The sequence below is a fragment of the Lodderomyces elongisporus genome, chromosome 2 (assembly GCF_030384665.1).
Source record: "Lodderomyces elongisporus chromosome 2, complete sequence".
In the NCBI taxonomy this organism is placed as follows: domain Eukaryota; kingdom Fungi; phylum Ascomycota; class Pichiomycetes; order Serinales; family Debaryomycetaceae; genus Lodderomyces; species Lodderomyces elongisporus.
This window is the reverse complement of record NC_083674.1, coordinates 2,056,486-2,082,121: the sequence shown is the minus strand read 5'-3', so window position 1 is coordinate 2,082,121 and position 25,636 is coordinate 2,056,486. Positions and strand designations below refer to the sequence as shown.

Here is a 25,636-nt window from a genome sequence, read left to right as displayed (position 1 = left end):
TTCTTCTTTACTTTTTTTGTCTCTTTCAATTTCACACACACACACACACATTCTCTCTCTCTGTCTCTTTCTACTTTTCCCTCACTACCACTTCTTAATTATGACATTTTATGTGTCTTATTTTTTTTTTCTCTCTTTGTTTTTCAGTGTGCTACAGAGGTGTTGGATGGTAGCCAATAAGAGAAAAGTTGAACGTAATAGCACTACCACTTTACTCCCACCAAATGCCAATAATCAATTTCTTGGTAAAAGTTGCAACTACGACTAGCACTAACAAACTAATTTCACATTCTTTGCTAGTAAATACATGCAATATACGCTGTTTTTGAATCAAACTAGAGTAGTAGTTTTTTTTTTTCTTTTTCTTTTAGTGCAACTATACCAATTGTGAATTGAGTATATTCCAATAAAACTAGGCCAAGTAATAATACAGATTCCCAAACACTTCATTCGCAAGTAATAAAAAAACCAGTTTTTACTTTTATATAGTTATATACGTACACACACATATATAGATATATATACACGTATATATATTTATGTGTGTGTGTAAAATTCTTTTGCTCTAAATAGTAATAATGTAGTTAAAAATAACAATAATCTGTTGAAATAAAATGTCCCTGTTGAATGCATTTAATATGTTATGTGTTGAAAAATAATAGTTCTGAGGTTCTTTTCCCTTTTCGTAATCATGTATAAATTGTCATTAAATAATAGTTTGCTGATGCTCCGGTCGTGATTGTTTTTTTTTTAAAAAAAATTTTCTTTCCTTTATGCTTGTATTGCACCATTATATGGTTGATACTCCGGCATTTGTGAAATATATATATCTGTATATAAAAAAAAACTTAGACTAATGTTGAAAGTCTTGTTGAAGAATAAGCATTGTTGAATTGCCCTCTTCGTATATAAATCATTAGTGATGATTTTGATGTTTATTGCTTCGTCATCTGCTTCCACTTGCTTCTTCCCCTCTCCTTTTCTTTCCCACTGTATCTCTCGCTCTCATTGCTTATTCCAAAACTTGCAAATTCAAACCGTAAATCAAATTGAATAAAGTCGAGTTGGAATCAATGAAATCGTTATTCACCAAATTACACAAAACATAATCCTCGCTGAACTCGGTCATCAACTTCTCAAACTTGTGCAAGTTTTTCTTGTCTTCATCTTTAACATCAGCTAAATTTGAAGTAAGCACTTTTCTCCATTCCGAGAACAACCGGTAAACTTCATCTTTCCATGCCAAAAAGGAAGTTTTCTCAACAATTGTGGGTTGTAAGATCTCTTCACCAGGGAAAACACCCCATGTCACTGCATTGATGTCATCATCATTACAGTTTGTCGTCAAGTTACCCTTCAAATCAACAGCATAGTAAGAAATGATGGCGGATGATGCGTCTCCTTGGTTGTTATTATAATCATCAATTGTTTGGAGTAACTTGACGATAATATCCTTGTGACAGAAAAACTCCAAATATTGCTTTTGATAAACATAACCATTCTTGGGTCCCCAACCAAAGATTTTCTCTGAAGATTTGATTGAGTTGAGTGCCGGTTGTGAGTTCATAGTGAGCAATCCTCTCTTGTTCAATTCTACCAAGTCATCAACAATCACTTTGGTATCGTCTCCAACAGAGCCGTCGGACCAAGGCAATGACTTCAAGTCGCCTTTCAAATAGGAAATAACAATATCGCTCAACTCTTTCAAGCTTCCTGGTGTACCCCAAAGCTCATACGCACGCTTTGGTGATTGTCTCAACAACTCAGATGCACACAAATCAATGTCTCCAAAGGCGGGAGACCTAGAGTCACCCCAACGACCATTGGGGAACTCGTCCCATGTGGCTGTTCTGGACACGTACGAGTACTTTCTATTTTGCCAAAAGATTGGACGAATAGACTCTTTAGATCTCTCGGGGTGCAATGACTTTCTCCATGGTAGCTCTGTGCCTCCAACCAAATCGTGCGATTTGATAGCTTCGACGAGATTCAATTTTTCTAAAATCATAACTGTTGCCTTTTCCAAGTTCATGGTGTAAAAATGCAAGTGGTTAACGTATCCCGATTCAATTAATTGTTGGCACATTTCACTAACCAACTCGGTACCTTTTTCTCTGACTAAGAAATCGTCATCCTTGATGGGTTCCAATGCCTCAAGAAAGTGTGGTGGGATTTTGATCTCCGACCATTTAGCTCTTCTGATAAAGGCGGCATATGTGGAGATGGGCATGATTCCTGGTATGATTGGGATTTCCACGCCGATTTTTCTCAACTTGGCACACCAACTGATAAAGTTGTCAACATCGTAAAACATTTGTGTGATTATAAAGTTGGCACCAGCATCACATTTCTCCTTGAGGTAGTGCAATGTTTTTGACTCGTCTTCTTCTTCCGGGTGGCCCTCTGGGTAAGCGGCAACACCGATATTGAAGTGGTTGCCATATTTCTTTCTTATATACAAGATCAAGTCCTTGGCGTACTTGAAATCGCCAGTGCTCTCGCTTCCATCGAGTGGTGGGTCACCACGCAAGGCCAATATATTCTGGCATCCCGATTTGTAAGCTTTGCTCAATGCCTCGTCAATGAGTTCAATCTTCATGTTTGTGCATGTCAAGTGCATACATGTCTCCAACCCCAAAGTGGATTGTGCGGTATAAACCATTTCGTTGGTCAAGGAGGATGACCTACCGCCTGCGTTCCATGTAATGTCGATAAAGATTGGGTTCAAATCGTACATTCTGTCCATTCTGTCGTACAAGTTCTGGACACCTTGTGAAGTCTTGGGCACAAAGAACTCGAATGAGAAAGTTGCAGGAGGAGGCCGTGTAGACCCTGAATGTGCTTGATGTAGTTTCTCTGAGATCTTCATAGTTAGTTAGTGGAGTTACCTGTTCAAAGAAACAAAAATTAAAGTAAAAAGCAAGGAAGAAATGAAAGAAGACAGAGGAAAGAGGAAAGAAGAAATTATAAAAAAATAAAAAAACAAATAATAATAAAAAGAAAAAAAAAAGGGTTAGAAAAGTTTGCAATTGTTGTTTGTCAAGTTATCAAGAGTTTAAGAGAGATTGGTTTTCCTATTTTTTCTTTTTTTTGCTTTTTTGTTGGGCGGTGGTTGCACATGAAAACTGAAAACTGAAAAAAAAATGAATAAAAAAAATTCTTTGTCTTTGTGTTTTAATTCCCAATAGCATAAGCTATAAGAAAAAAGAGATAACAATAGAGTGAAGAGTAAACTGTAGTTCTAATGAGTCAACCAGTTAATCCTAAGTAACAATTCAATAAACAAAAAATGCAACTAGGCACATGTATATATATATATATATATATATGTAGAGAAAAATGGACCTTCCGCTTCCTTGCTATTGTTTCCCACTAAGCACTTTTTCATTTTCATTTTCATTTCCATTTCCTCTTCCTCTTCCTCACTCTACTTCTCCCCCAAAACGCTTTCTGTCACTTCTCTTTAAATTCAGTTCCTTGTATATTTACATTGTCCTATATTATAGATATTAGAAGAAGACGATGGAGAGGAGTAGGAGGAGGAGGAGGGGGGGGTAAGAAGGGGGGGATAAAAAAAATAAGAGCACAGAGCACGTGATATGACTCACCACCAATTACCATCGCTATTCTTTCAGTTATATCCAACAACTAACTTTTATTAACAAACACAAATATATACTTTTGGATCAATATTAATCTGAAATACATTTATTTAATACTAGAATGACACAAGAAAGAGTCTCACTATTTACGTTGTCATACTTAAACTCTTTAATATATAATCACTTGGGGCTGAGACGAGGTTAGTTATATGTGAGCACGTGCTGCTAGTTGTAGAAGAACTACCCTATTTCAATTTTTTTCATTTATTTTTTTTTTCATTTTTTTCATTTTTTTCATTTTTTTTTCATTTCTTAGTTATGCGTAACACAAACAAAAAAACAGAGTATCGGCGGTTACCTAGATTGGTCATCATACCTAGCATCTTGTATGGTTTTACGCAATACAACTTTTGCTCAAACTTCTTATGGTGGTTACTTTAAAACAAGGATTATATCTCAGATTTTAAAAGTACTGGACATCATACAAAAGAGGAAAAGGGAAGGAAAGAAAGGGGGAGTTTGATACGTGTGTGTTAATCAAATTTATATAACATACTGACACCACGAAATCTTATACTTATACCAGGCTCGTCTGTATGGGCAACTCAATTTTTTTATTTTTTTATTTTTTTTATTTTTTTATTTTTTTTTTTTTGCTTTTGCGTACAACGCCGAAATTCGCAACCGATAACGGAGAAGACATAACTGCCAAAAAAAAACCAAAAGAAGAAGAGAAAAGAAAAAAAAAGGAGAGAGAGTATTAGTTACACTAATTGCCAAAGTTACACCTGTTTCCTCTGTCAAAAGAATAAGAGAATAAGAAAATAGAGGAAAATGAGAAAAAGGAATAGGGAATAGGGAAAAGGAAAAGGGAAAAAAAGGAATAGGGAATAGGGAAAAGGAAAAGGGAAAAAAAGACATGCATTTATAAAAGTTTTTTATTAATTTTGGTTTATTCTTTTTTTTCCTCTTCTTTCTCTTTTCTTTGTTTTGTTCTATTTTTTTTTTGTTCAAAACTTTTCTATAATGCGATCCAATCTCTTGACAAAGTCGCGAAACTCCTTCAGCTGACATTTTTTGTGAATGGCTGCTCTCAACTCACTATCTGTCATCAACTTGTACTCCTCGAGGTTGTGCCATGTAGACTGCTTTGGTGCAAGCTGACAACTCTCAGTGGTAGACTCGCGAATTGAATTCGTACCATTCTTTTGATCTAAAATGGAATTGGGAAGACTTGACTTTGACTGGTGATTAATTTGAAGACCTGTGTCTGTTTGCTGGGTGGTAGAAGAAGGTATAGGTGTGTGGTCAATGTGTAGCGTTGGCATTGACATTGGCTTTGGCCTTGAGGTATTTTGTAGGTTTAAATTTTGAAGACTTGATTGTGAATTAGTCTCATGAGGAATACGAGGATAAAAGTTTGCAGAAACTGGATATGAATGATAAAGATGTGTATCAGTTTGCAGATAATGCAGTTTTGCTGTTTTTGGCGGTGGTGGGGGCGGTGGTTTTGGTGAAGGTGGTATTTGCTGTAGTGGTGGAGGAATAGTAGGATATAGCGAGAAGGGATACTGATATTGTTGCATAGAAGTATGAGGAATTATTTGACTAGTCATTGGACTGTTTGAGGTATTGGAATATTTTGGCGGATTCTGAATATTGAAAAATGTGGGTTGTTGTTGCTGGTGCTGGTGCTGTTGGTGCTGTTGGTGCTGTTGCTGCTCAATAAGATGATTGTATATTTTTGGACCTGGGTACAATGGCGATATAAGTGAGGTGTTATGCATTTGATTTTGGGAAAAAACAAAATCATTTGTTGGAGTGGGATATTGTGGCGACTTTGGTAGGTGAGTTGTAATATTGTTCTGGTTGTCAACGTTGTTAACCATTGCTTGATGTACCATATCTGATTGGTGCTGTACTTGCAGGCTATTGTGTGTCTCTTGCGTCAATTGCTTTTTACCATGCTTTGGAATTGAATCATTCTGTGTATTTTGTTCCAAAGACAAAGAATGTTTCTGGACAGATTGCTCTACTTGAGAAGGAATATTTACCACAGCATTTTGCAGTTGCAGAGAAAGTTGCTGCGAAAACAAAGATTCTGGTGTGCTGCAATTTGTTTCTAAACATGGTTGCTTTTCACTTTTTCTGCTAGATAATCGTAAACCTTCGAGTATTTGACAACACCGGTCATATTCACCATCGCTTTCAAGACTGATTTGGAAGCGAAACAATATTTTGCCATTACCATTTGCTTGTTTTATTCCAATACATGGTGCTTTCTTTAAAATGGATGTGGTTACTTTAGCATTAAGAAACAACTCATGGCTGTCCAAACGAGACCCTTTCCATTGTATATTGACTTCAGTGCACATACTACTACTACTACCACGACTACCACGACTACTACTGCTGTTGCTGTTGCTGTTCTCTTCTTCCTCGCATTTGTTGATAATACAAAGTGTGAGTTCAGTGCGTTGTGGGTAATGAATCCACGTATTATTCCTAAATGTTGAGTATTTGTTTATATTGAACAAATGTACTTGGTTTACTATTGGCATACTGTTTATTCTTTTTTGTTTTTTATAAAAGCTGGTCAGTTACTCCCTTTCTCTTTCTGGTTTGCTTGCTTGTTCGAGCACTAAGATAAAGTGTATACGTGTAGGTGTACTGTCTTAGAGTTCAAATGGGTGTTGAATAAAATGAATGTTCTGTTGTGTTGTGTTGTGCTATGTTGTGCTGTATTGTGTTGTGTTGTGCTATGTTGTGCTGTGTTGTGTTGTGTTTTCATTTTTATATATGATGGTCCTCGTGTTTTTGCAACCAAAGTTTTGTATTTCTGTTGCAAAAGATTCACATAATGGTAGATTTCTCTTCTTCTACAATGGGCACGTGAGGCGAACAGAACAGAACAGAAAAGTCAAAACAAAAAAATAAAAAATTAAAAGAAATAGAAACTTGGCTCAATGATGATTACGAAACAAAAGTATGACGTCATGGCTGTATACAGAAGGTAAGGTTATTGATAATTTTGAACTCATTTTCCTCTTTCGTTGAGTGGTCTTTAAGATGCTCTTTTTTGGGTGCCAATCACTTTACTAAAGAGCAAGGTTTGGGTGGATTGCAAAATTGAAAAGTGTAATTAAGAGATTGTTTGAGAGTAATAACGATATACTTTTGGAAGTGGACTAATGAGACTGGTTATAAATTTCTGCTTGGTGTTGTATGGGTAAATGAAGATAGCCATAGAAGATGCAGTGAAGCACAGCCCCTGTATTTATTTTTAATACGCGGAATAGGACATGTGGTATTCTCCCAAGCTAACTTTTCTCCTTGTTCTTTCCGTGAGTATATATGTATATACGTGTGTGTGTGTGTATAGTTATTATAACCTAGTGTAGTCTATCGTAGCAAATCACTCAATGAAGATCATTATCTTGTAGATGAAACTCATTATAAGAAAGAAAGATGAGATTGTGAATGAAGGGTGGTTGGTCAAAGTATAATAGCTCCGAAAGTCCTACTATCGTTGTCTCCATCAAAAGTATTTCATGCGGAGAGATTACCAATCACAAAAATAAAAATAAAAATAAAAATAAAAAATAAAAATAAAAAAAATTGAGGCACAGCAATTGATGTGTCATGGTGCGCAGAAAAAAAATAAAAAAAATAAAAAAAATGAAAAATGTAACAAGGGAATCAGCATTGCAAAAGAAGATCGGAAAGAATAGAGCCATCGGCAGCAGGGGAGGGGGGGAGGACGAGGGGGGTTAACGTTAGATCAAACATATACAAAGTTAGTCACTAGTACTAACTTCAAATGTTTCAATGACTTTAGCAGAAAAGGTAAATGTAGTTAGTTAGTCAATTTGTTTTTTTTGTTAGTTTCAAGTATTTTATTTTTTCTGGTTTCATTCAAATCAGCAATTAAACAAAGTCTATCCAATTAATGACATCAACACCAACAGCTACAGCATTGTGGTCATTTACTTTAAAGTTCCTAATTCCTAATTCTTACATCTTCTTTCTTTTTTATTTTTTCTTGGTTGTACTTCTACTCTTTTAACAATTTCTTTCAACTAAAAAAATTTTATTTTGTTTTTTTTTTTGTTGTTGATGATGTTAAAAAGTAGACTATAGAGGACAAGTGACGATGTTTTCTTTTAATTTTTATTTTTTTGTTTGCGTGGTTTTGAACTTTGTTGATTTGTCATAATTAATAATCCAGTATCCTAGTAGCCAGTGTCATAGTCTAGACTATGTAAGGTCCATCCATTATTCTTACCACCACGAACTTTACAAGTCGAAGGAATACTCATGGTGAAGGTCAACTCTTTTTTGTTTTGTTTTTTCTTTTCTTTTTTCCTTTTCCCATCATCTCCTACTGAAACACTGTTGAAAAAAAAAAAAAAAATACCTCTGCTTCATTCCTACCCCCTTTTTTGTATTGTCTAAGCCTCTTTGGGTTTCTATTTTTTTCAGTCTTTGAACCTTTGAACCTTTGACCTTGTTACCATTTTTATAACCGGCAGTTTTTTTTTTTCTTTGTCTCTCTCTTTTTGCTTTTTGCTTGGCTTGGCTTGGCTTGAACTTTGCTCAATATCCGAAACATGGATATATATATATATATACCATAGACCATTTCCTCTTGATCCTCTTGATCCTCTTTCCTTTGTCTTGATAAATACAATTAGAATCACCAACTCACATTACACGAAACAGTCTGTTGAACTGCAAATACAACTGTGCTAATAATAGTTCAGCATCTCTCATCAGCAACAAATCATTTTTAGCAGCAGTACATATACATTGACCCAGTCAAAGGAAACATAAAACATAAAACAACAAAACACAATAAAACATAGTTTTGTTATTGAAACATATTTTTGTAAAACAAAAATAGAAAGCCAGTACCTTTGACTTTGCTTCCACAACAACGTCCAGAATTCTTCACATAGATAAACAACATATACAAACAGATTCTAAAAATTCCAGTGCGTTTCATTTGCAGCAATTGTGAATATTATTATAATTATATTTATTATTATTCTTATTATTACTATTTTTTTTATTTTCAATTTCAATTTCCCATATAATTTTTCCAATTAATTTTTTATTTTTTTTTGGGTTGTTGCTTCTACTGACGATTCAAAATAAATAAATAAAATAGAATAGAATAGAAAAAAAAAAAAGTAAAAAAAAAGGAAAACAACAATCTGTTGACAGAAAACTTTTGCTTTACACACAACTTTATAAGCTAGCGACGCCCATATCTAGAGATCTTAGATTTCTTTATCAACAACGTCTTTAGCTAAAGAGCCTTCTTTAGAATGAGGATTGCATTCACAGCATATGCTGCGGCCGCAGTACCGTACCTTTTCAACACAGCCGAGGCATCCATCACCAAGGAGATCAACACTTCGCCACTCCAATTCAAAAGAGACAGCAACAACAATGGATTCGTCAAGTTGGACTTCAACGTCCGCAGAGGCTCGTCTCGTTCTGATGTCTCACCCACCCAAGACTCTTTGCCACGCTTGGTCAAGAGAGCTGACCCAGATGGATCGTTTGAAATGGAACTCTCGAATCAACAAACTTTTTACATGGCAGAATTGAAAATAGGATCCAACCAAGACAAGAACCAGGTACTTGTTGATACTGGCTCATCTGACTTGTGGGTCATGTCGCATGATTTAAATTGCATTTCATCCCTGAGCAGCAGCAGCAGCAGCAGCAAAAAGAAGAAGAAGAAGAGAGACGCCAAAAACGTATTCAATCTCGGAACTGGTATCAAATTGTCTTTGGAAGATGAAGAAGAAGAAGAAGAAGCAAACCAAGTTCAAAAAAGACAACCAAAGAATGTGTTCAACTTTGGAACCGGAGTCACATTGCCCTCAGAGGATGAATTAGATGAAGTACAAAAGAGAGCAGAAGAGAATGACAACGAAAAAGATAAAGAGAAGGACCAAGTTGTAGCTGCAGCTGCTGCTACAACAATAAAGAAAAAGAGTACAACTCCAACCAAGGTTGTAAAAGACTCCAATGGTGAATACTACACAACCATATACTACACGGGAACTGCAATCCCTTCATCCTACGCTTCATTGTTACCAGACGGAGGTGGCGGTGGTGGAATTGGTGGTGGTAGTGGTGGCAGTGGCGGCAGCAGCAGCAGCAGTGCTGGCTCATCGGGAGGAAGCGGTGGGTCCAACACTTGTACTTCTTACGGGTCGTTCAATACTGAAAACTCTGACACGTGGATCCAAAACAATACTGATGCCTTTTTGATCCAATACGCCGACGGTACACATGCCTTGGGTGTTTGGGGTATGGATACGGTTGAGATTGGAGATGTCTCAGTCAACAATGTTTCTTTTGCCGTGGCAAACGAGACCTCTTCAGATGTTGGTGTGTTTGGGCTTGGATTGCCAATGTTGGAAACCACAACCCAATATGGATACACTTATGAGAATTTCCCCATAAAACTCAAGAATGCTGGTGTTATTGACCGCGTTGTTTTCTCTTTGTACTTGGCCCAACAATCCGACTCGACAGGAAGCGTTTTATTTGGCGCTGTGGACCATGCCAAATACGAAGGGTCCTTGGTTTCTTTACCAATGTTGCGTACCTACCAGCAAATCTCAGTTCCTGTTAGATTTGAAGTCGAATTGCAAGGAATCTCATTTAATAGCAGTGGTGACTCCACTAGTATACTGGACGAATCCATAGGAGTTGTTCTTGACTCAGGTTCAACATTATCCTACATCCGCTCCAGTGAAATTGAATCTATTGCAAAACAATTGAGTGGTAGATACTCAAGTTCAAGTGGTGTTTATATCGTCAGTTGCGACTATCTCGACTCCGACAATACATTGGACTTGGATTTCGGTAATGTCACTATAAGAGTCCCCATTTCAGATTTGGTTTTGCAAGCAACACGCTCACAATGCTACTTGGGATTATTTGAGCAAAGCTCTTCTTCTTCATACATTTTGTTTGGTGACAATATCTTGAGATCCGCTTACATTGTTTACGATTTGGAGAATTACGAAATTAGCTTGGCACAAGCCTACTACACTAATAGTGAGGATGTCGAGGTTATCACCAGTAACGTTCCTTTATCTGGCGGACATAACTCATCAAGCCTTAGTGGTGGTAGTAGTAGTAGTGGCAGCAGCAGCTCAGACAGTTCTTCGTCAAACAAAAAAAATATAAGTTCTAGTTCGAGAGCATCGGTTTCAGGAATGGCAATGGGCTTATTAGCAGCCCTATTCTTTATGTTGTAGAGATTCTTCATCTTTGTTTTGATTGTTGTTTACATATTTATATATAGATATATGTATATAAATAAATATTATATTATTATTTTTTTGGGTATGAATAACTTGTAACACTCTACGATGTAGACTAACGAATGGAATAGTCGAAATATTGTGCAATCTTTAAAGCTAACTATTCTTTCATGCAATTTCATTTTCATTTTTTTTTTTCTTTTTCTTTTGAACACAGTTTTTTTTTGAAAAAAAAAAAAAAAAACTGTTTTTATGAAAATCTATTGAAAACAAGTTTGTTTGAATCCTATCAAAGTTGATTTATTGAAATGGGTAGAAGGAGAAGGGGGGGGGGTTATAGTTCTGTAACAAAGATCTTTTAATCATTATTTTTTATTACATTCTTCTTCTTCTTCTTTTTTTTTTATATTCTTGTTTCAGGATTTTGGCAAATATTTTCAATACAGGCAGTAGGGAAAGGTGTACCTTGTTGCAATAATGTATATTTATATAATTATCAAAAACCGTTGATACGTCACGTGATTAGAAGTTTGCTTGTTCTTTGGTTTTCTAAGTAGCCATTTTTATTTGCCGTTTTTTGCTCTTAGCTTTTTTGACAAGAGTTGACCTATATATATATAAAAAATAAAAGTGGAAATGTCAAAAAAAAAGAGTTTGGCAAACTTATTCAAATCTAAATCGTTATATTGATAAGCCTCCAAGTGACCGTCAAGATCCTTGAGAGGTATATTTTGAGGAATACTCCTTCCTCTATCTAATAGTACAAGTAATTTTTTATTTCCTTCATTTTTTTTTTCTTATTTTTCTGTTGTTTTTTTTTGTATTTTGTATTATTGTATTTTGTATTTTTGTATTTTTCGTTTTATGTTCCTTTACAAATATTTTGCAAACTCACATCTTGTTTCTTTGATTGTGTTCAAAATTAATCTTTTGGTATACAAATCCGCTCCTTTTTTTGTCATTCGTCACTGGTAAATCATTTCAACTGTTGATGTCCTTTTGCATAATACAAGTTTTATCAGCCTAGGGTTTTGCCACTAGTTTTTTTTTTTGCTCTTTCCTTCCTTCCTTCCTTCCTTCCTTGTAAATTCTGTTTTCGCTACTTTCTGGTCAAATTGCATCTGTGTTTTTGATCTATTGCTCCTCCTGTTATATAATTTCAAAAATTGTAATCGTTTTGAGTACTTGGCCATTTTTTTTCTTTTTTTCTTTGATAATAGTCAACTTTATTCGAAGAACAAAATGAAAAAAAAAATAAAAAACAAAGGAAAGTAAAGCAAAGTAAATAACACAACATAACGTAACAAAACACAAGACTTTGGTTGTTTAAAAGATCAATCTGATCAACTCAAGAACAGCGCCTCCACATACCAAAAACAACAAGACAAATAACCAGTTCTTGCTTACCGGGTACTTGTTCTTTTCCTTGTCGTAAGCTGGCTTTGGCTTACCCCATGACTTGGTGACTTTCTTTTCAAACTTTGCATTAGCTGCTTTTTGTTTGGGAGTTTGTAATGCCTAAGTTATAGTTAGTATGATGGATAAAAACAATAAAAGAACTAAAAAAAAAAAAAAAGAAAACAAAAAACAAAAAAGGGAAAAGGGAAAAGGGAAAAGGGAAAAGAAAACATTGAACTGGCTGGATCAGAGAGAAGCAATGTGACTAATAAACATTGAACTAGGGTAGAGTATATTGAAAGAGTAGATGCTGAAGTTGACAAACATACCATTTTGCTTGTGTGCTGATGATTGTGTATCTATTTATCTATTAATCGAACTTTGTTCACAAGATACAAGTGTTGTTGAAAGAAGTTGGTCTCGAGATTCAAATTGATTTCGTGTTTTCTATTCTTTTTTTTAATAGATTTTATTTATTATTTTTTAATTATTTTTTTTAAAACTATTTTATTTATTATTTATAATTTTGCCCGCTCACCTCGACCCTCAGTTCCACCGTGCGAATGTGTCGAATTATTGGTGGTGGTGGTGGTGGTGGTGGTGGTGCTGGTGGTGGTAGAAATCTCTCCACCCGCACTCTCACCCATCTTCATTTATGTCAGGTATCGTTAGACTAATCTCTCTCCTTCCCGTGAGTTTTGCATCAAAGACACGTCAGAAATTTTTGTTTTTTTATAAAAAGAAAAATAAAAAAAATATTATGAGAGAGAGAGACAAAAAAAATATACGTGGATGTTATGCTCAAAGGCATACGTGTACCTAATTTTAGAATAGAGAGTAGATGGTTGCGTTGTCGCATACTGTGTCGTACTTTTTTGTTTAGTGTCGCAAACCTCCCCAAATTCTTATAAATAGAATTATAACAGTAGACTCATAAATATATATCAAGTACGAAAAGAGATAGAGTGGGACATGCCAATATCCTTCCATCTACTCTTCACTAGACCATAGATGATACAACTACAGTTGTTCCGAGAGAAAAATCAGATACATAAATATATATATATATAAAGAATAATTGAAAGAAACGACACCTCAAACCCTCGTGTTTCCGTCAAACTAAGACAATTATCACTTGCATCCTTTTCCAGTTGCCTCTTTTAAGGTATAGCTATGGCTATGGCTATGGCTATGGCTATGGCTAATATAAGCTCATTTGGTAGCAATGACTCACATTTGTTAAGTGAAAGACCCGTGTTGTAAGCTAAGCGCGCAAGTTGCACTACAAAGAAGTAAAAGAAAAATTAAAAAAAAAAAAAGAAAATGAATAAAAATTTTTCTCTCTCATTTTTTGGTGAGCACCGTTACAGGAGAAACAAAGAGTTGGAAGAAGAAACACAATAGTGTTTGGTGAAACCAGTTATTCAAGGAAAAATTTAGTAAAAAAACAACAAACAAACAAACAAACTGAAAAAAAGAAGGAAAACAAAATACAAATAAAAAATTAAAAAAGAACGGAGAGGAAAGAACATCAAGAACCAGGCGAAATAAGAAAGAAAGGTTTTTACAAAGTCACACATAACTATACCCTTAAAACAATGCATAGAAGAGCTGTTACTGCTACTGTTGCAAAAAGTACCTCGAGGACTACTACTACCTCGCGTTTAGTCTCACTGACATCGAGGCGTTCTTTTCTTTTAACCAAATTTAGCTCTATACCTTCGTCTAGAGTTTCAGTTGCTGCATATTCAACTGCAAAGACAGTCCCATTAACAGCAGAAACTTATGCATCAAAAGTACAACGTGATCCACGCTACAAGAAGCTTACTGCCTCCGACTTGGAGTTTTTCAAGCTGGTTCTTCCAGGTAATAGCATCATCACCGATAAGGATGATCTTGACTTTTATAATGAGGACTGGATGAGGAAATACAAGGGTCAATCTCAATTGGTGTTGAAGCCCAAGACTGTTGAGCAAGTCTCGCAGATTGTAAAGTATTGTAATCAAGAGAAACTTGCCGTGGTCCCACAAGGTGGAAACACCGGTTTGGTTGGCGGTTCAAACCCGGTGTTTGACGAGAATATCCTCAGCTTGAGCTCAATGAATGAGATTAGGTCATTTGACGAAGCGAGTGGGATCTTGAAAGTCGATGCCGGTGTCATTTTAGAGACTACTGATCAGTACTTGGCAGAACGGGGTTTCATTTTCCCCTTGGATCTTGGAGCCAAGGGTTCGTGTCAAATTGGAGGAAATGTGGCGTGTAATGCTGGTGGATTGAGATTGCTCAAGTACGGCTCATTGCATGGTTCAGTATTGGGACTCGAGGTTGTTTTACCAGATGGTACGATTTATGATTCTATGCACTCATTGAGAAAAGATAATACAGGATACGATCTTAAGCAATTGTTCATTGGGTCAGAGGGTACATTGGGTGTCATTACCGGTGTCAGTATATTGTGTCCTTCTAGACCACAAGCTAACAATGTTGCGTTTTTAGCGGTAAAGGATTACGAAACCGTAACAAAAGTGTTTAACGAGTGTAAAAAAGAGTTGAGTGAGATTTTATCGGCATTTGAGTTTATGGATTTAAACAGTCAGAAATTGACCCAACAGCATTTGGGTGTTGAGCAGCATCCTATTGAAAGTGGTGAGTACCCATTCTATATTCTTATTGAAACTTCTGGTTCCAATAAGGAGCATGATGATGAAAAGTTGGAGACCTTTTTGGGTAATGCTATGGAGAATGGTCTTGTTGAGGATGGTATTATTGCGCAAGATGAGTCACAAATCCAGAGTTTGTGGTCGTGGAGAGAGAGTATTCCTGAGGCATCTACCATGAATGGGGGTGTTTACAAGTATGATGTTTCTATTCCCTTGAAAGATCTTTACAATTTGGTTGAGGCTTGTAATGTGGAATTGGACAAGGCTGGTATTGTTGATTTTGAGGATGCGTCAAAACCAGTGGTGTCTGCTATTGGATATGGTCATATTGGAGATGGTAACCTCCACTTGAATGTATGTGTTAGACAATATTCAAAGGAGATTGAAAAAGTGTTGGAGCCATTTGTTTATGAGTGGATATCTGAAAAGAAGGGTTCGATATCCGCTGAGCATGGATTAGGGTTCCAAAAGAAGAACTATATTGGGTACTCCAAGAATGACCAAGAAATTAGCATGATCAAGAGCATAAAGAACCACTTTGATCCCGAAGGTATAATGAATCCTTACAAGTATGTATAAGAGGATATGCCAATTGTAATTATTCAGTGGTGTATCAAGATTGCCAGTTAATCTATTTCCCAAAAGAAAAGAAGAAAAAAAATAGAAAGGAAAAATAAGATATGGACTCTTTTATCCAGACTGACATGTCCTATATTTTATATGTATATGTATATTTTATATTTTATATTTTATATGTGTATGTGTATGTGCATGTATAAATCTGTATTTATTAATTCGATGGAATGGATCTTATCCGCACAGTAGTCACAGTAGTCACAGTAACGGTAACGGTAACAAAAAGAGTTTTCGGCTAAATGAAAACTCAAACAGCTCTGTTCTCAAAAAATTTGAAAAAAAAAAAAAAATTATTTTAGCCGAATCAAATCTGAAAAAATAAAAAATAAAAAATAAAAAATAAAAAATAAAAAATAAAAATTAAAAATTAAAATTGAATTAAAAAATAAATTGTGGGGTTGAATCTAAATTAACGTTTCCTTTTCCCCTCCTCCCATAAGGAAGAGCGTAATTTGATTTATTTTATTTTAGATTTAATTTGATGTTTTGTTTAGTATAAAAAAAAAAAACAGGAAGAATCTCGTATAGGCTATATTCCAAGAGTTTAACACATTTGTGAAAATGTAAGGATACCTCTATGTATGTATTAATGTGTGTATGTAAACCAAGAGTAAGAGCGGGGATTGAGGAACAAGAATGGAGAAAGGACAAAGGACAAAGGACAAAGGAAAACTAAAGCTATTTGATCCTCGCAGGTCCTTCAGTTTCTGTGAACTATGCCAATTGATTGCAAAGATATTAATTGGTTTTGAACATTTGATTGACCGTAAACCTATTTGGCGCTGTATCTTAGTAATGATATAGGCTGTGTTTTTTAATCTTTTGATGTTGTTCTCTTCTTCTTCTTCTTCTTCATTTTTTTTATTTTTACTTTTTTACTTTTTACTTTTGGTTTGTATAGTGACAAGAAAGCTCACATACTAGTTTCGGTACACAAACAGTTGGCGTATGTGAATTGTTGTTCCTCGGGATTATAGAGTCTTTCTTATCCCGAACTAAGCCGGTATCGATTCTTTCTCTCTCTCTTTCTCTCTCCTTCTCTCGTTCACACATACACTTACACACGCACCAACTTCTAGCATTCTTTTGACCCGTTTATGTCCCTCTTGCTTTTTGCTATCCTTTCCACTTCCAGTGCTATTTGTGATAACGTGGTGCAAAGTGCGGAGAATTGACTGACGGAGAAATTAGAGTATGAAATTTTGTTGTAGTTCATGGTCGGTATATATTCTTCTTTGCAACTGCCGAGGAAGGACCAGCGATGCAGAACTTTTTTTTTTGTATGCAGAAAAATAAAAGGAAGAATTGTCGAGACACACACACACTCTGTCTCTCTGTCCCTCTGTGTCTCTCTGTGTCTCTGTGTCTCTCTGTGTCTCTGTGTCTCTGTGTGGCAGTTTGCTCCAGTAATTATTTTTTTTTCCTTCTGCCCCTCCCCTTTTCCCCGCACTAATTGTTATGTATAAATTTTTATTTTTTAAATTTTTTATTCGGTTCCAACAACAATCTCCGAAGAAAAATAAAAAAAAACTAACAATTATTATGGGAACAGAAAATAAGTAAATAAGTAAACAACAGAATGGAAGGAAGGAAGGAAGGTGATACTAGAGTAACAAAGCATCAGAGATTAGCACTAAATCTGAACAACGCTTACAGAAGGCATTATCTCAATTGTAATAAATATACATACACATATATATACATACATATATATATATATCCATGTATATATAAATATAAATACTGGTTCAAAGTTTTTCAAATTTTCTTTTCCTTTTTCCTTTTTTCTTTTTTCTTTCTTCCTTTTTTATAGGAGAATCAAGTCTACAACTTTTCTATACTTTTTTGTTTTCTATTTTCTTATTTCCCACCCATCCCCTCCTCCTCCTCCTTCTTCTTCTCCTCCACTTTTCTATTTAAAGAGGCTAATCCGGTTTTATTATTTCCTATTCCTTTTCCATTTATCAACAACGTATCCAATACTCCAAAAACCATCAACATCCACAATGGCATCCCTATTCAAGGAAACACCGCAACACATTCAAGAGACTTTGGACGCCAATGTCCCCGTTGACCCCAGGTTGGTGGCAAACTCTGTGGTTATCCCAGGCACCGAAGAGCCAGGTTACTCGCCAATCTACAGAAACCAATACTCTCCAAACAAGTTGATCACCGTGCCATACCCTGGTTTAGACACTTTATACGAGTTGTTTGAAAACGCAGTGGCAAACCATGGCCCCAGAAACTGTCTAGGCCACCGAGTCAAGAATGCTGACGGCACCTTTGGCCGCTATGTCTGGCAAGATTACAACACCGTCAAGAAAAGAAGAGACAATTTGGGATCCGGTATCTTCTTTATTTTGCAAAATAACCCATACAGAGATCCAGACAGTGAAGTCCACCAACGTTTTTCTTACGAACAAGCCGGTGCTGCAGGTTCTGGTGGTGCTAGCTCTCCAGAGTCATTTGTATTGACAATCTTTGCCCACAACAGACCCGAATGGGCAATTGCCGACTTGACATGTGCCGCATACTCAATTACAAACACTGCATTGTATGACACCTTGGGCCCCGACACCAGTAGATACATCTTGCAATTAACCGAGTGTCCAATTGTTCTTTGTTCAAAAGAAAAAATTAGAATATTGATTAATTTAAAGAAGGAAAACCCTCAAGACTTGAAAAACTTGATCACATTGGTTTCAATGGATGAATTGACCGAGGAGGATTTCGAGTTGAAAGAATTGTGCCACAACCACAATATCTCCCTTTTTGACTATGCACAAGTTGAGAAACTTGGTGAAATTAACGCTTTGCCACCAAGACCTCCAAAGCCACAAACAAATTTCACAATCACATTCACTTCGGGTACGACTGGTGCGTACCCCAAAGGTGTTGTTTTGACCCATGAGTCTGCAGTATCGGGTATCACATTTATGCTTTCCAATTTGCAAACCAGCAAAAACGCAGTAACGTTTTCCTTTTTGCCATTGGCCCACATTTACGAACGTGCCAATGCCCAGTTTGCTATGGGTTTGGGAGGCGCCATTGGATTCCCACAAGGACCCTCGCCATTAACCTTATTGGACGATGTCAAGGAGTTGCAACCTGAAGTATTGGCCTTGGTGCCAAGAGTCTACACCAAATTGGAGGCTGGTATAAGAGGACAAACTGTGAATAACGATGAAAAGCCAATGCTCAAATCGATATTCACCAAGGCCATTACCAAAAAAATGGAACTCCAAGCAAAGCCAGAAAATGAGCACATTAATCCATCACACTTTATCTACGACAGAGTGCTCAATTTGTTGCGTAAGAAAATTGGTTTCCAAAATGTTAGCACCATGACCACCGGCTCAGCACCAATAAGTCCAGAAACCATCAAGTTCCTCAAGGCTGCTTTAAACACTGGGTTGGCACAAGGATATGGTATGAGTGAAACCTTTGCTGGATGTATGGCAAGTTCAAAGTTTGAAACTGAGTCGAGTTCTTGTGGCCCCGTTTGTATCACTACCGAATGTAGATTAAGAGACCTCCCAGAGATGGGCTATACCTCAAAAGACGAGGGAGGTCCTCGTGGTGAATTGTTGTTGCGTGGTCCACAAGTGTTTAAGAAGTACTACAAGAATCCCGAAGAAACAGCAAAGTCATTTGACAAGGATGGCTGGTTCCACACTGGTGACGTTGCTAGAATTAGCACAGCAAATGGTAACCGTATCTATATTATTGACCGTGTCAAGAATTTCTTTAAACTCGCTCAAGGTGAATATGTTACACCGGAAAGAATTGAAAACACTTACTTGTCTCAATTCCCATACATTGCTCAATTGTTTGTCCATGGTGATTCTTTGCAAACGTATTTGGTTGGTGTTGTTGGCTTGGATCCTACTTCTATCTCACAATACATCAAAACAAAGTATCATGAAACCATCACAGACCAAGCAGATATCGTGCGTTTCCTTAATGATCCAAGTCACAAGAAACAATTGCTTTTGGACATGAACACTGTAGTCAGCGGACAATTGCTGGGATTTGAAAAGTTGCACAATATCAAGATTGACATTGAACCATTGAGTGTTGAAAAGAACTTGATCACTCCAACAATGAAGATCAAGAGACCAATCTGTGTCAAGTATTTCAAAGAGGAGTTGGACAAGTTGTATGAAGAAGGTTCACTTATTAGATCTGAAAAGTTGTAACAAGATATTGACCAAAAGTGTATATTTTTTCGACGCAAAGAAATAAAAAAAAGAAGAAAAAAAATTATTGTAACCACCCTATATTCTATTTGGTTGTTCATTCAAATGAGGTTTGAACTCTTTTTCTTTATCACCTTTTTCTCCTTTGTTTTTTTTTTTTTTTTGAGATTGCTATTCTCTTGCCCTGTTTATCCTTGCCCTATTTATTCTTGAAACTCGTCAGGCGATTGCAGTTTAACTTTACTGTATTGAATAGATATGGCCCAATACAACGGTATTGTCCATTATGTTTTTTTCTCTAGATCTCCCTTAACCATTTATTCTCGAAGTCAGTAATTGGGTAATTTGTTTGCTTGCTTGCTTGTTTGTTTGTTTATTTGCTTGTTTTTTTTTCCAATATTGTGATTCCATTCATTTGCAACCAAATTGATAAGCACTTCTGGCAAAAAAATGAAATAAGAAATGAACACGCTTTCTTTTTTTTTATAGAAACCATGGACCTATTTATCAACCAAAAAACTTACATAAATTTATAAAAATCAAGAGGATAAAAAAAAAAAATTAGGAGTGTTGGGAGTACAGAGCAGAAATAATACAATTTAGAGTCTCATCTTTGTTGAGCCCAACATTAATGATGGGTTCAACCTTTTTGTTGGTTCGGGGTATATGGTTATGAATTAATTTGTTCACAAGGTGACTAACCCCTACATGCAAACTACAACTCGACTGCCAACCACTTCCTCCTCCCACTCCCCTCCTCCTCCTCCTCCTCTCCTCTTCTCTTCTTCCCATAAACACATGCACAAACACACACCATAAACAGTGAGTTTTTTCAATAACCAACAACCAACAACCAAAAAACCCAAAAAAAAAAAAAAAAAAAAAAAAGGAAGCACATGAAAGCAGAGAAATAGCGAACGGAAAAAACAGAAAGAAAAAAAAAACGACAAAAGAAGACAAAACAGGTATAAAAACTGTTACATGTGATTAAGAACAACATATTCTTATTGATCGTCGGTATATCCGCAACGGAAAAATTTTGAAACTTGCCTTGAGACTTACGGTTAAGTGCTTTAAACTCGAGTAGACAAGGTCGAAACTTCTAAAATATTTAGTAAAGAGTTAGATGGGGAAAGTATCAATGAACAGTACTTTTCCCTATTTGATTATTTGAGAAATCAAAATATTGACTCTATATTAATAAAGACCTGTCATATTTTTCGTGTTGATAAGTACCTAAGATCGGCTTTATATCGGCGTTAGCTTGCCACATGATCGAGAATGACGTGTGGGGAAATTTGGCATTTTGTGAGAAATGCAATATTTGCTTTTCTTTTCTTTACAAATCAAAGATGTAACTTTGTCACACCAACAACGCCATGCTCTATTGCTATTTCTCCAAGAGTACGGGCTTCAAATGAATGCATCAACCCCGCATTCTATAGTATATCTCAACTCTGTTGAAAAAACAGATAGATAGAGAAAGACAGAAAGACAGAAAGACAGAGAGACAGAAAGACAGAAAGAGAGAAAGACAGAAAGACAGAGAAAACAAAAGATAATCAGAATATTCAAAATTGCTTCTAAATTCATCTCTTGATCAACATCCTAATACCATAGTTCCTTTTCTTCTTTTACAATATTTGGCCATTTTGGTTTGTTTGTTTTTTATCATCAGTATTCCTTTTTATTATTATGATTATTAGCATTATAATAATTATAATAATAATAATAATTTATGGTTCCCCGCTTTCTCTCTTCCACACACACACACACACACCCCTCCCCTCGCGAAATTCTCTCCCACTTCAAGTTCTATCTCTGCCACCACCACAACCATATCCCTTTCCCAATCTACTCATTAGATTAAGCAAACAATACAAACAATGGATTGACACTTTTTTTTTTCTTTTTAAGCCACTTAACCTAAATCAGTATATATCAACTTAAAGTTTGTGGGGGACGGGGGAAGTAGGGGGGTGGAAGGGAAAACGAGAGACAAAAGGAGATGGAATAATGGGATTTACTTCCACTTTGGTTTTAATAGTTCAGATATACACACTTGGATTCACCATGATTGTCCCCAAATCTATAACATATAAATAAAACCATTAATCCACTCTATTAACCTGTTTTTTTTATTTGTCTTCTTTCGTTTGTTTTTTTTTTGTTTGCTTTTTTTTTCATTTGTTGTTGTAAAACAGAAAAGAAAATAGGAAAAAGAAACAAACCAAAGACTATTGTATTGTAATTTACCCCCATATAATCAAATACAAAAAGCAGTAAAGATGGCCTACTTAATCGAGAGCCTGCCTCAGGATGTATTAAAATTACTCAAGGATAATCTCCCAATCCCACCACCGCAAATAAATGAAGCCATTGAAGTTGCCAACTCGCAGCAAGTTGGCCACTCGGCCGTCTACAGAAACATTTATTGTCCCGACAAGTTAGTTTCCAGTCTCCACCCATCATTAGACACATTATACAAATTGTTTGAGTTTGGTTGCACATTTAATGGCGAAAAGCCAGCCTTGGGTTTAAGAGAGCAAATTAAACACCCAGATGGCTCAACAACTTTTGGCAAGTACAAGTGGCAAACTTACAATACCATTAAGCAAAGAAGAAACAATTTGGGCTCGGGAATATTCTTCATCTTGGAAAATAACCCATACTTAACTCAAAGCGAATCGCATCAACGAATCAAATACGACCCGACAAGAAAGCCAGAGGACGAGACATTTGTTATTGCCATATTCAGCCACAATCGACCAGAATGGGCTCTATGTGATTTGGCCTCAGTTGCTTATTCGATTACAAACACTGCATTGTATGACACTTTGGGACCAGGAACTACCAATTACATTTTGGGGTTGACTGAAGCACCAGTAGTGATTTGCTCCAAGGAGAAAATCAAGACTTTGATTGGCTTGAAAAGGGACGACCCTCAAGGATTGGCCAATTTGATTGCCATTGTTTCGATGGACAAGTTGAGCTCTGAAGACATTGAGGATACTGCCTTGGTGAAAGCAGCAAATGAAAACAAAATTTCTCTTTTCGATATAGACCAAGTGGAGAGACTAGGTGCAATCAATCCACTTGATCCCATACCGCCAGTGCCAAAGACTAAATTTACCATCTCTTTTACTTCAGGAACTACTGGTGCCAACCCCAAAGGTGTTATCTTGACCAACGAAAACGCAATATGTGCGGTTTCATTTCGTTGCATGAGAAGCTTTAGTCCTGATGACCGCTATGTCGTTTATTCCTTTTTGCCCATGGCTCACATTTACGAGCGTGCAAATATCCAATCAAATCTTGCAACTGGTGCAGCTATTGGTTTTCCCCAAGGAAGACTGCCAGCAACATTGTTTGACGATATTAGAGAGTTGCAGCCCACGGTTCTTGCATTGGTGCCACGTGTCTTGACGAGATTAGAGGCGGCTATAAAGGCACAAACAATTAATCTGAACAATTCTTGGGTCAAGTACATCTTTACCAAGGCAATTGACGAAAAAATGAGGTTGCAAGCTGAGCCTAATAAAGAAGATATCAACCCCACGCACATTATATATGATAGAGTACTTGATAAGTTGAGACACAAATTGGGTATGGGGAGTGTCACAAACATCACTACTGGATCGTCGCCAATTAGTCCCGACACGATCAAGTTCATAAAGGCGGCACTCAACTTGGGTGTCTCAAATGGTTATGGCTCTACAGAATCGTTTGCTGGGTTCCTTGGTAGTTTTAGATTTGATAACGATCCAGGTTCCATTGGCCCTATTGGTCCCACAACTGAGTGTAGACTAAAGGATCTTCCAGAGATGGGATATACTTCCAAAGATGCTGGAGGACCACGTGGTGAATTATTGTTGCGTGGTCCACAGATATTCCAAGGGTATTATAAAAACCCCGAAGCAACTTCCGAAGCATTTGATGAGGAAGGTTGGTTCCTCACTGGCGATGTTGCCAAAATCGATCCCACACATGGGAACAGAATGTTTATCATTGATAGAGTCAAGAACTTCTTTAAGATGGCGCAGGGTGAGTTTATCACACCCGAAAGGATCGAAAACACCTATCTCTCTGCCTTTCCATTTATCCAACAGATATTTGTTCATGGAAACTCACTTGAATCGTACCTCGTTGGTGTTGTTGGCTTAGACCCCACAACTATTGGCAATTATATCAAGTCTCGTTTTGGAGATGAAATAGTCGACCAAAAAGATATTGTTGCATTTTTCAATGAGCCAAAAAATAAAAAGATTTTTTTGCAAGATTTGAACAACTCGACCAAAAATAGTCTACAGGGATTTGAAAAAGTGCATAATGTCGACATCTCATTTGATCCATTGACTGTTCAGCGTGGAGTAGTGACACCCACTTTGAAGATTAGGAGACCCATATGTGCCAAATTCTTTAAAGATACGTTGGAAAGATTGTATAGCGAGGGCTCGATATTGCGCGAAGGCAAGTTGTAGTGTATTTCCGATACACCAAATTTCTAACTATTGATATTATAGATGTTATAAACCATATACAAAATTACAAATGAATAAAAATAATTAAAAAAATTCTCTACTGCCCCCTTCCTTTTTCTCCCCCCCCCCCCCCCCGCGCTTCACCCCTCTCCTCCCCCACACACACACAAACAGACACATACACAAAAACGATGATGATAAACAGTTTTCAGTCATTCTCTTTTTGTGTAACTTTCAACGCTTTCCTGCAAAAATGCAAATTTTGCGCTTAAAGATAAGATATGGAAGCTTTATCAATCTTGTTTTATTTGGGCAAGTTTTATAGTTTGAAAAAAGAACATAGACAAACGACAAATGTACAAAGTTAAACTTGTTATTGTTGCGATTAACTTGTGGTGCCAATTTCCAATCAAACAGCTTATCAAATCTGCTTCAAGACTGTGGAAAATCTATTTATGAAAGTAGTACAGATGGTGCCGTTTGCTGTTATGGCACCAACACCCTATTGTATTGTATTGTACTGTATTGTACTGTATTGTTTTGCTTTGTTTTATTCTGTCTTCTGCTCTAACCTATTCTCTTACGTTTCAATTGCGAAATTTCCTTTTCCCTCCTTGAAATCCTTTGTGTTTCTTTTTTTTTCTTTTGCTTTCTTCTTTTCTACCTTTAATTCAATTGACAAAGTTTGAAGATTACTATACTACACCAAGAAAGTGATTTTTTGTAACTTATCCTTCCATTGTTAACTTCATGGCTCTCTTGTTGATAACAAGTTCTCAAAATTCACTAGTATAAAAATTATATCAACATCTTTCACCTCCAAGATAAAACAGAATTGCGCTTGTGATTCGGAAATTATAAAGGTTTTGTGTTGGTGCTGATAATGTAACGTCTAATTCTACTTCTGCAGTGCATAGACTAAAAAGTGCAATCATGTGATAAATAGTCCGCAATTAGATTACCAAGCAGAATTGTTTGCAGCTATGAGTTTGCTTGTAATTTGTTCTTTTTTGTTGTTCCAACCAATGTTTGGTTAATAAGCTTCAACTTGTAACTTTTTAAATGAAAGTTGATAAAATTCTTCTTGTGTGGTTGGGAAGAAAGAAAGAAGAAACAAAAAAAAAAAGAGAAAAAAGAAAGGAGACAAAGAGTGTTAAACTCTAATAATTCCTTTTGTTCTCTTTCTCGTGCTCCTGCTCTTGCTCTTCTTTTCCATATTGTTCAAGAGTAACATTTCTTCTTACAAAATATAGATGGCAAAAATCTGAAAATTGAACCAAAATAAACACATACATGTTTTATTGAAAGCTAAACTACTAAACCAAATCTTCTTCTACTTTATTGATACCCTTTTTTTTTTAAATGAAA

The 25,636-nt window shown here is 36.2% G+C and overlaps 6 protein-coding genes across 6 annotated transcripts; 4 read left to right on the top strand and 2 right to left on the bottom strand. All coding sequences in view use genetic code 12, as the record gives it.

The window, feature by feature from the left end:
• Nucleotides 1-1,012: 1,012 nt before the first annotated feature.
• Nucleotides 1,013-2,869, bottom strand: MET13 (methylenetetrahydrofolate reductase (NAD(P)H) met13; the record flags this gene model as incomplete). The annotated part of the gene is made up of 1 exon (XM_001527233.2): nt 1,013-2,869. The coding sequence occupies one exon, from the start codon at nt 2,867-2,869 to the stop codon at nt 1,013-1,015; it is 1,857 nt and encodes a 618-aa protein (XP_001527283.2).
• A 1,743-nt stretch (nt 2,870-4,612) lies between these two features.
• On the bottom strand, nt 4,613-6,163 carry PVL30_002084 (uncharacterized protein; the record flags this gene model as incomplete). The annotated part of the gene is made up of 1 exon (XM_001527230.2): nt 4,613-6,163. One exon carries the CDS (start codon nt 6,161-6,163, stop codon nt 4,613-4,615), a length of 1,551 nt encoding a protein of 516 aa, XP_001527280.2.
• A 2,769-nt stretch (nt 6,164-8,932) lies between these two features.
• SAP9 (aspartyl protease) lies at nt 8,933-10,888 on the top strand (the record flags this gene model as incomplete). The annotated part of the gene is made up of 1 exon (XM_001527229.2): nt 8,933-10,888. The coding sequence occupies one exon, from the start codon at nt 8,933-8,935 to the stop codon at nt 10,886-10,888; it is 1,956 nt and encodes a 651-aa protein (XP_001527279.2).
• A 3,002-nt stretch (nt 10,889-13,890) lies between these two features.
• Nucleotides 13,891-15,531, top strand: DLD2 (D-lactate ferricytochrome c oxidoreductase; the record flags this gene model as incomplete). Its single annotated transcript, XM_001527228.2, has 1 exon — nt 13,891-15,531. The coding sequence occupies one exon, from the start codon at nt 13,891-13,893 to the stop codon at nt 15,529-15,531; it is 1,641 nt and encodes a 546-aa protein (XP_001527278.2).
• Nucleotides 15,532-17,594: 2,063 nt separating this feature from the next.
• On the top strand, nt 17,595-19,787 carry FAA2_2 (medium-chain fatty acid-CoA ligase faa2; the record flags this gene model as incomplete). Its single annotated transcript, XM_001527227.2, has 1 exon — nt 17,595-19,787. One exon carries the CDS (start codon nt 17,595-17,597, stop codon nt 19,785-19,787), a length of 2,193 nt encoding a protein of 730 aa, XP_001527277.2.
• A 2,288-nt stretch (nt 19,788-22,075) lies between these two features.
• FAA2_1 (medium-chain fatty acid-CoA ligase faa2) lies at nt 22,076-24,268 on the top strand (the record flags this gene model as incomplete). The annotated part of the gene is made up of 1 exon (XM_001527226.2): nt 22,076-24,268. One exon carries the CDS (start codon nt 22,076-22,078, stop codon nt 24,266-24,268), a length of 2,193 nt encoding a protein of 730 aa, XP_001527276.2.
• Nucleotides 24,269-25,636: the final 1,368 nt, after the last annotated feature.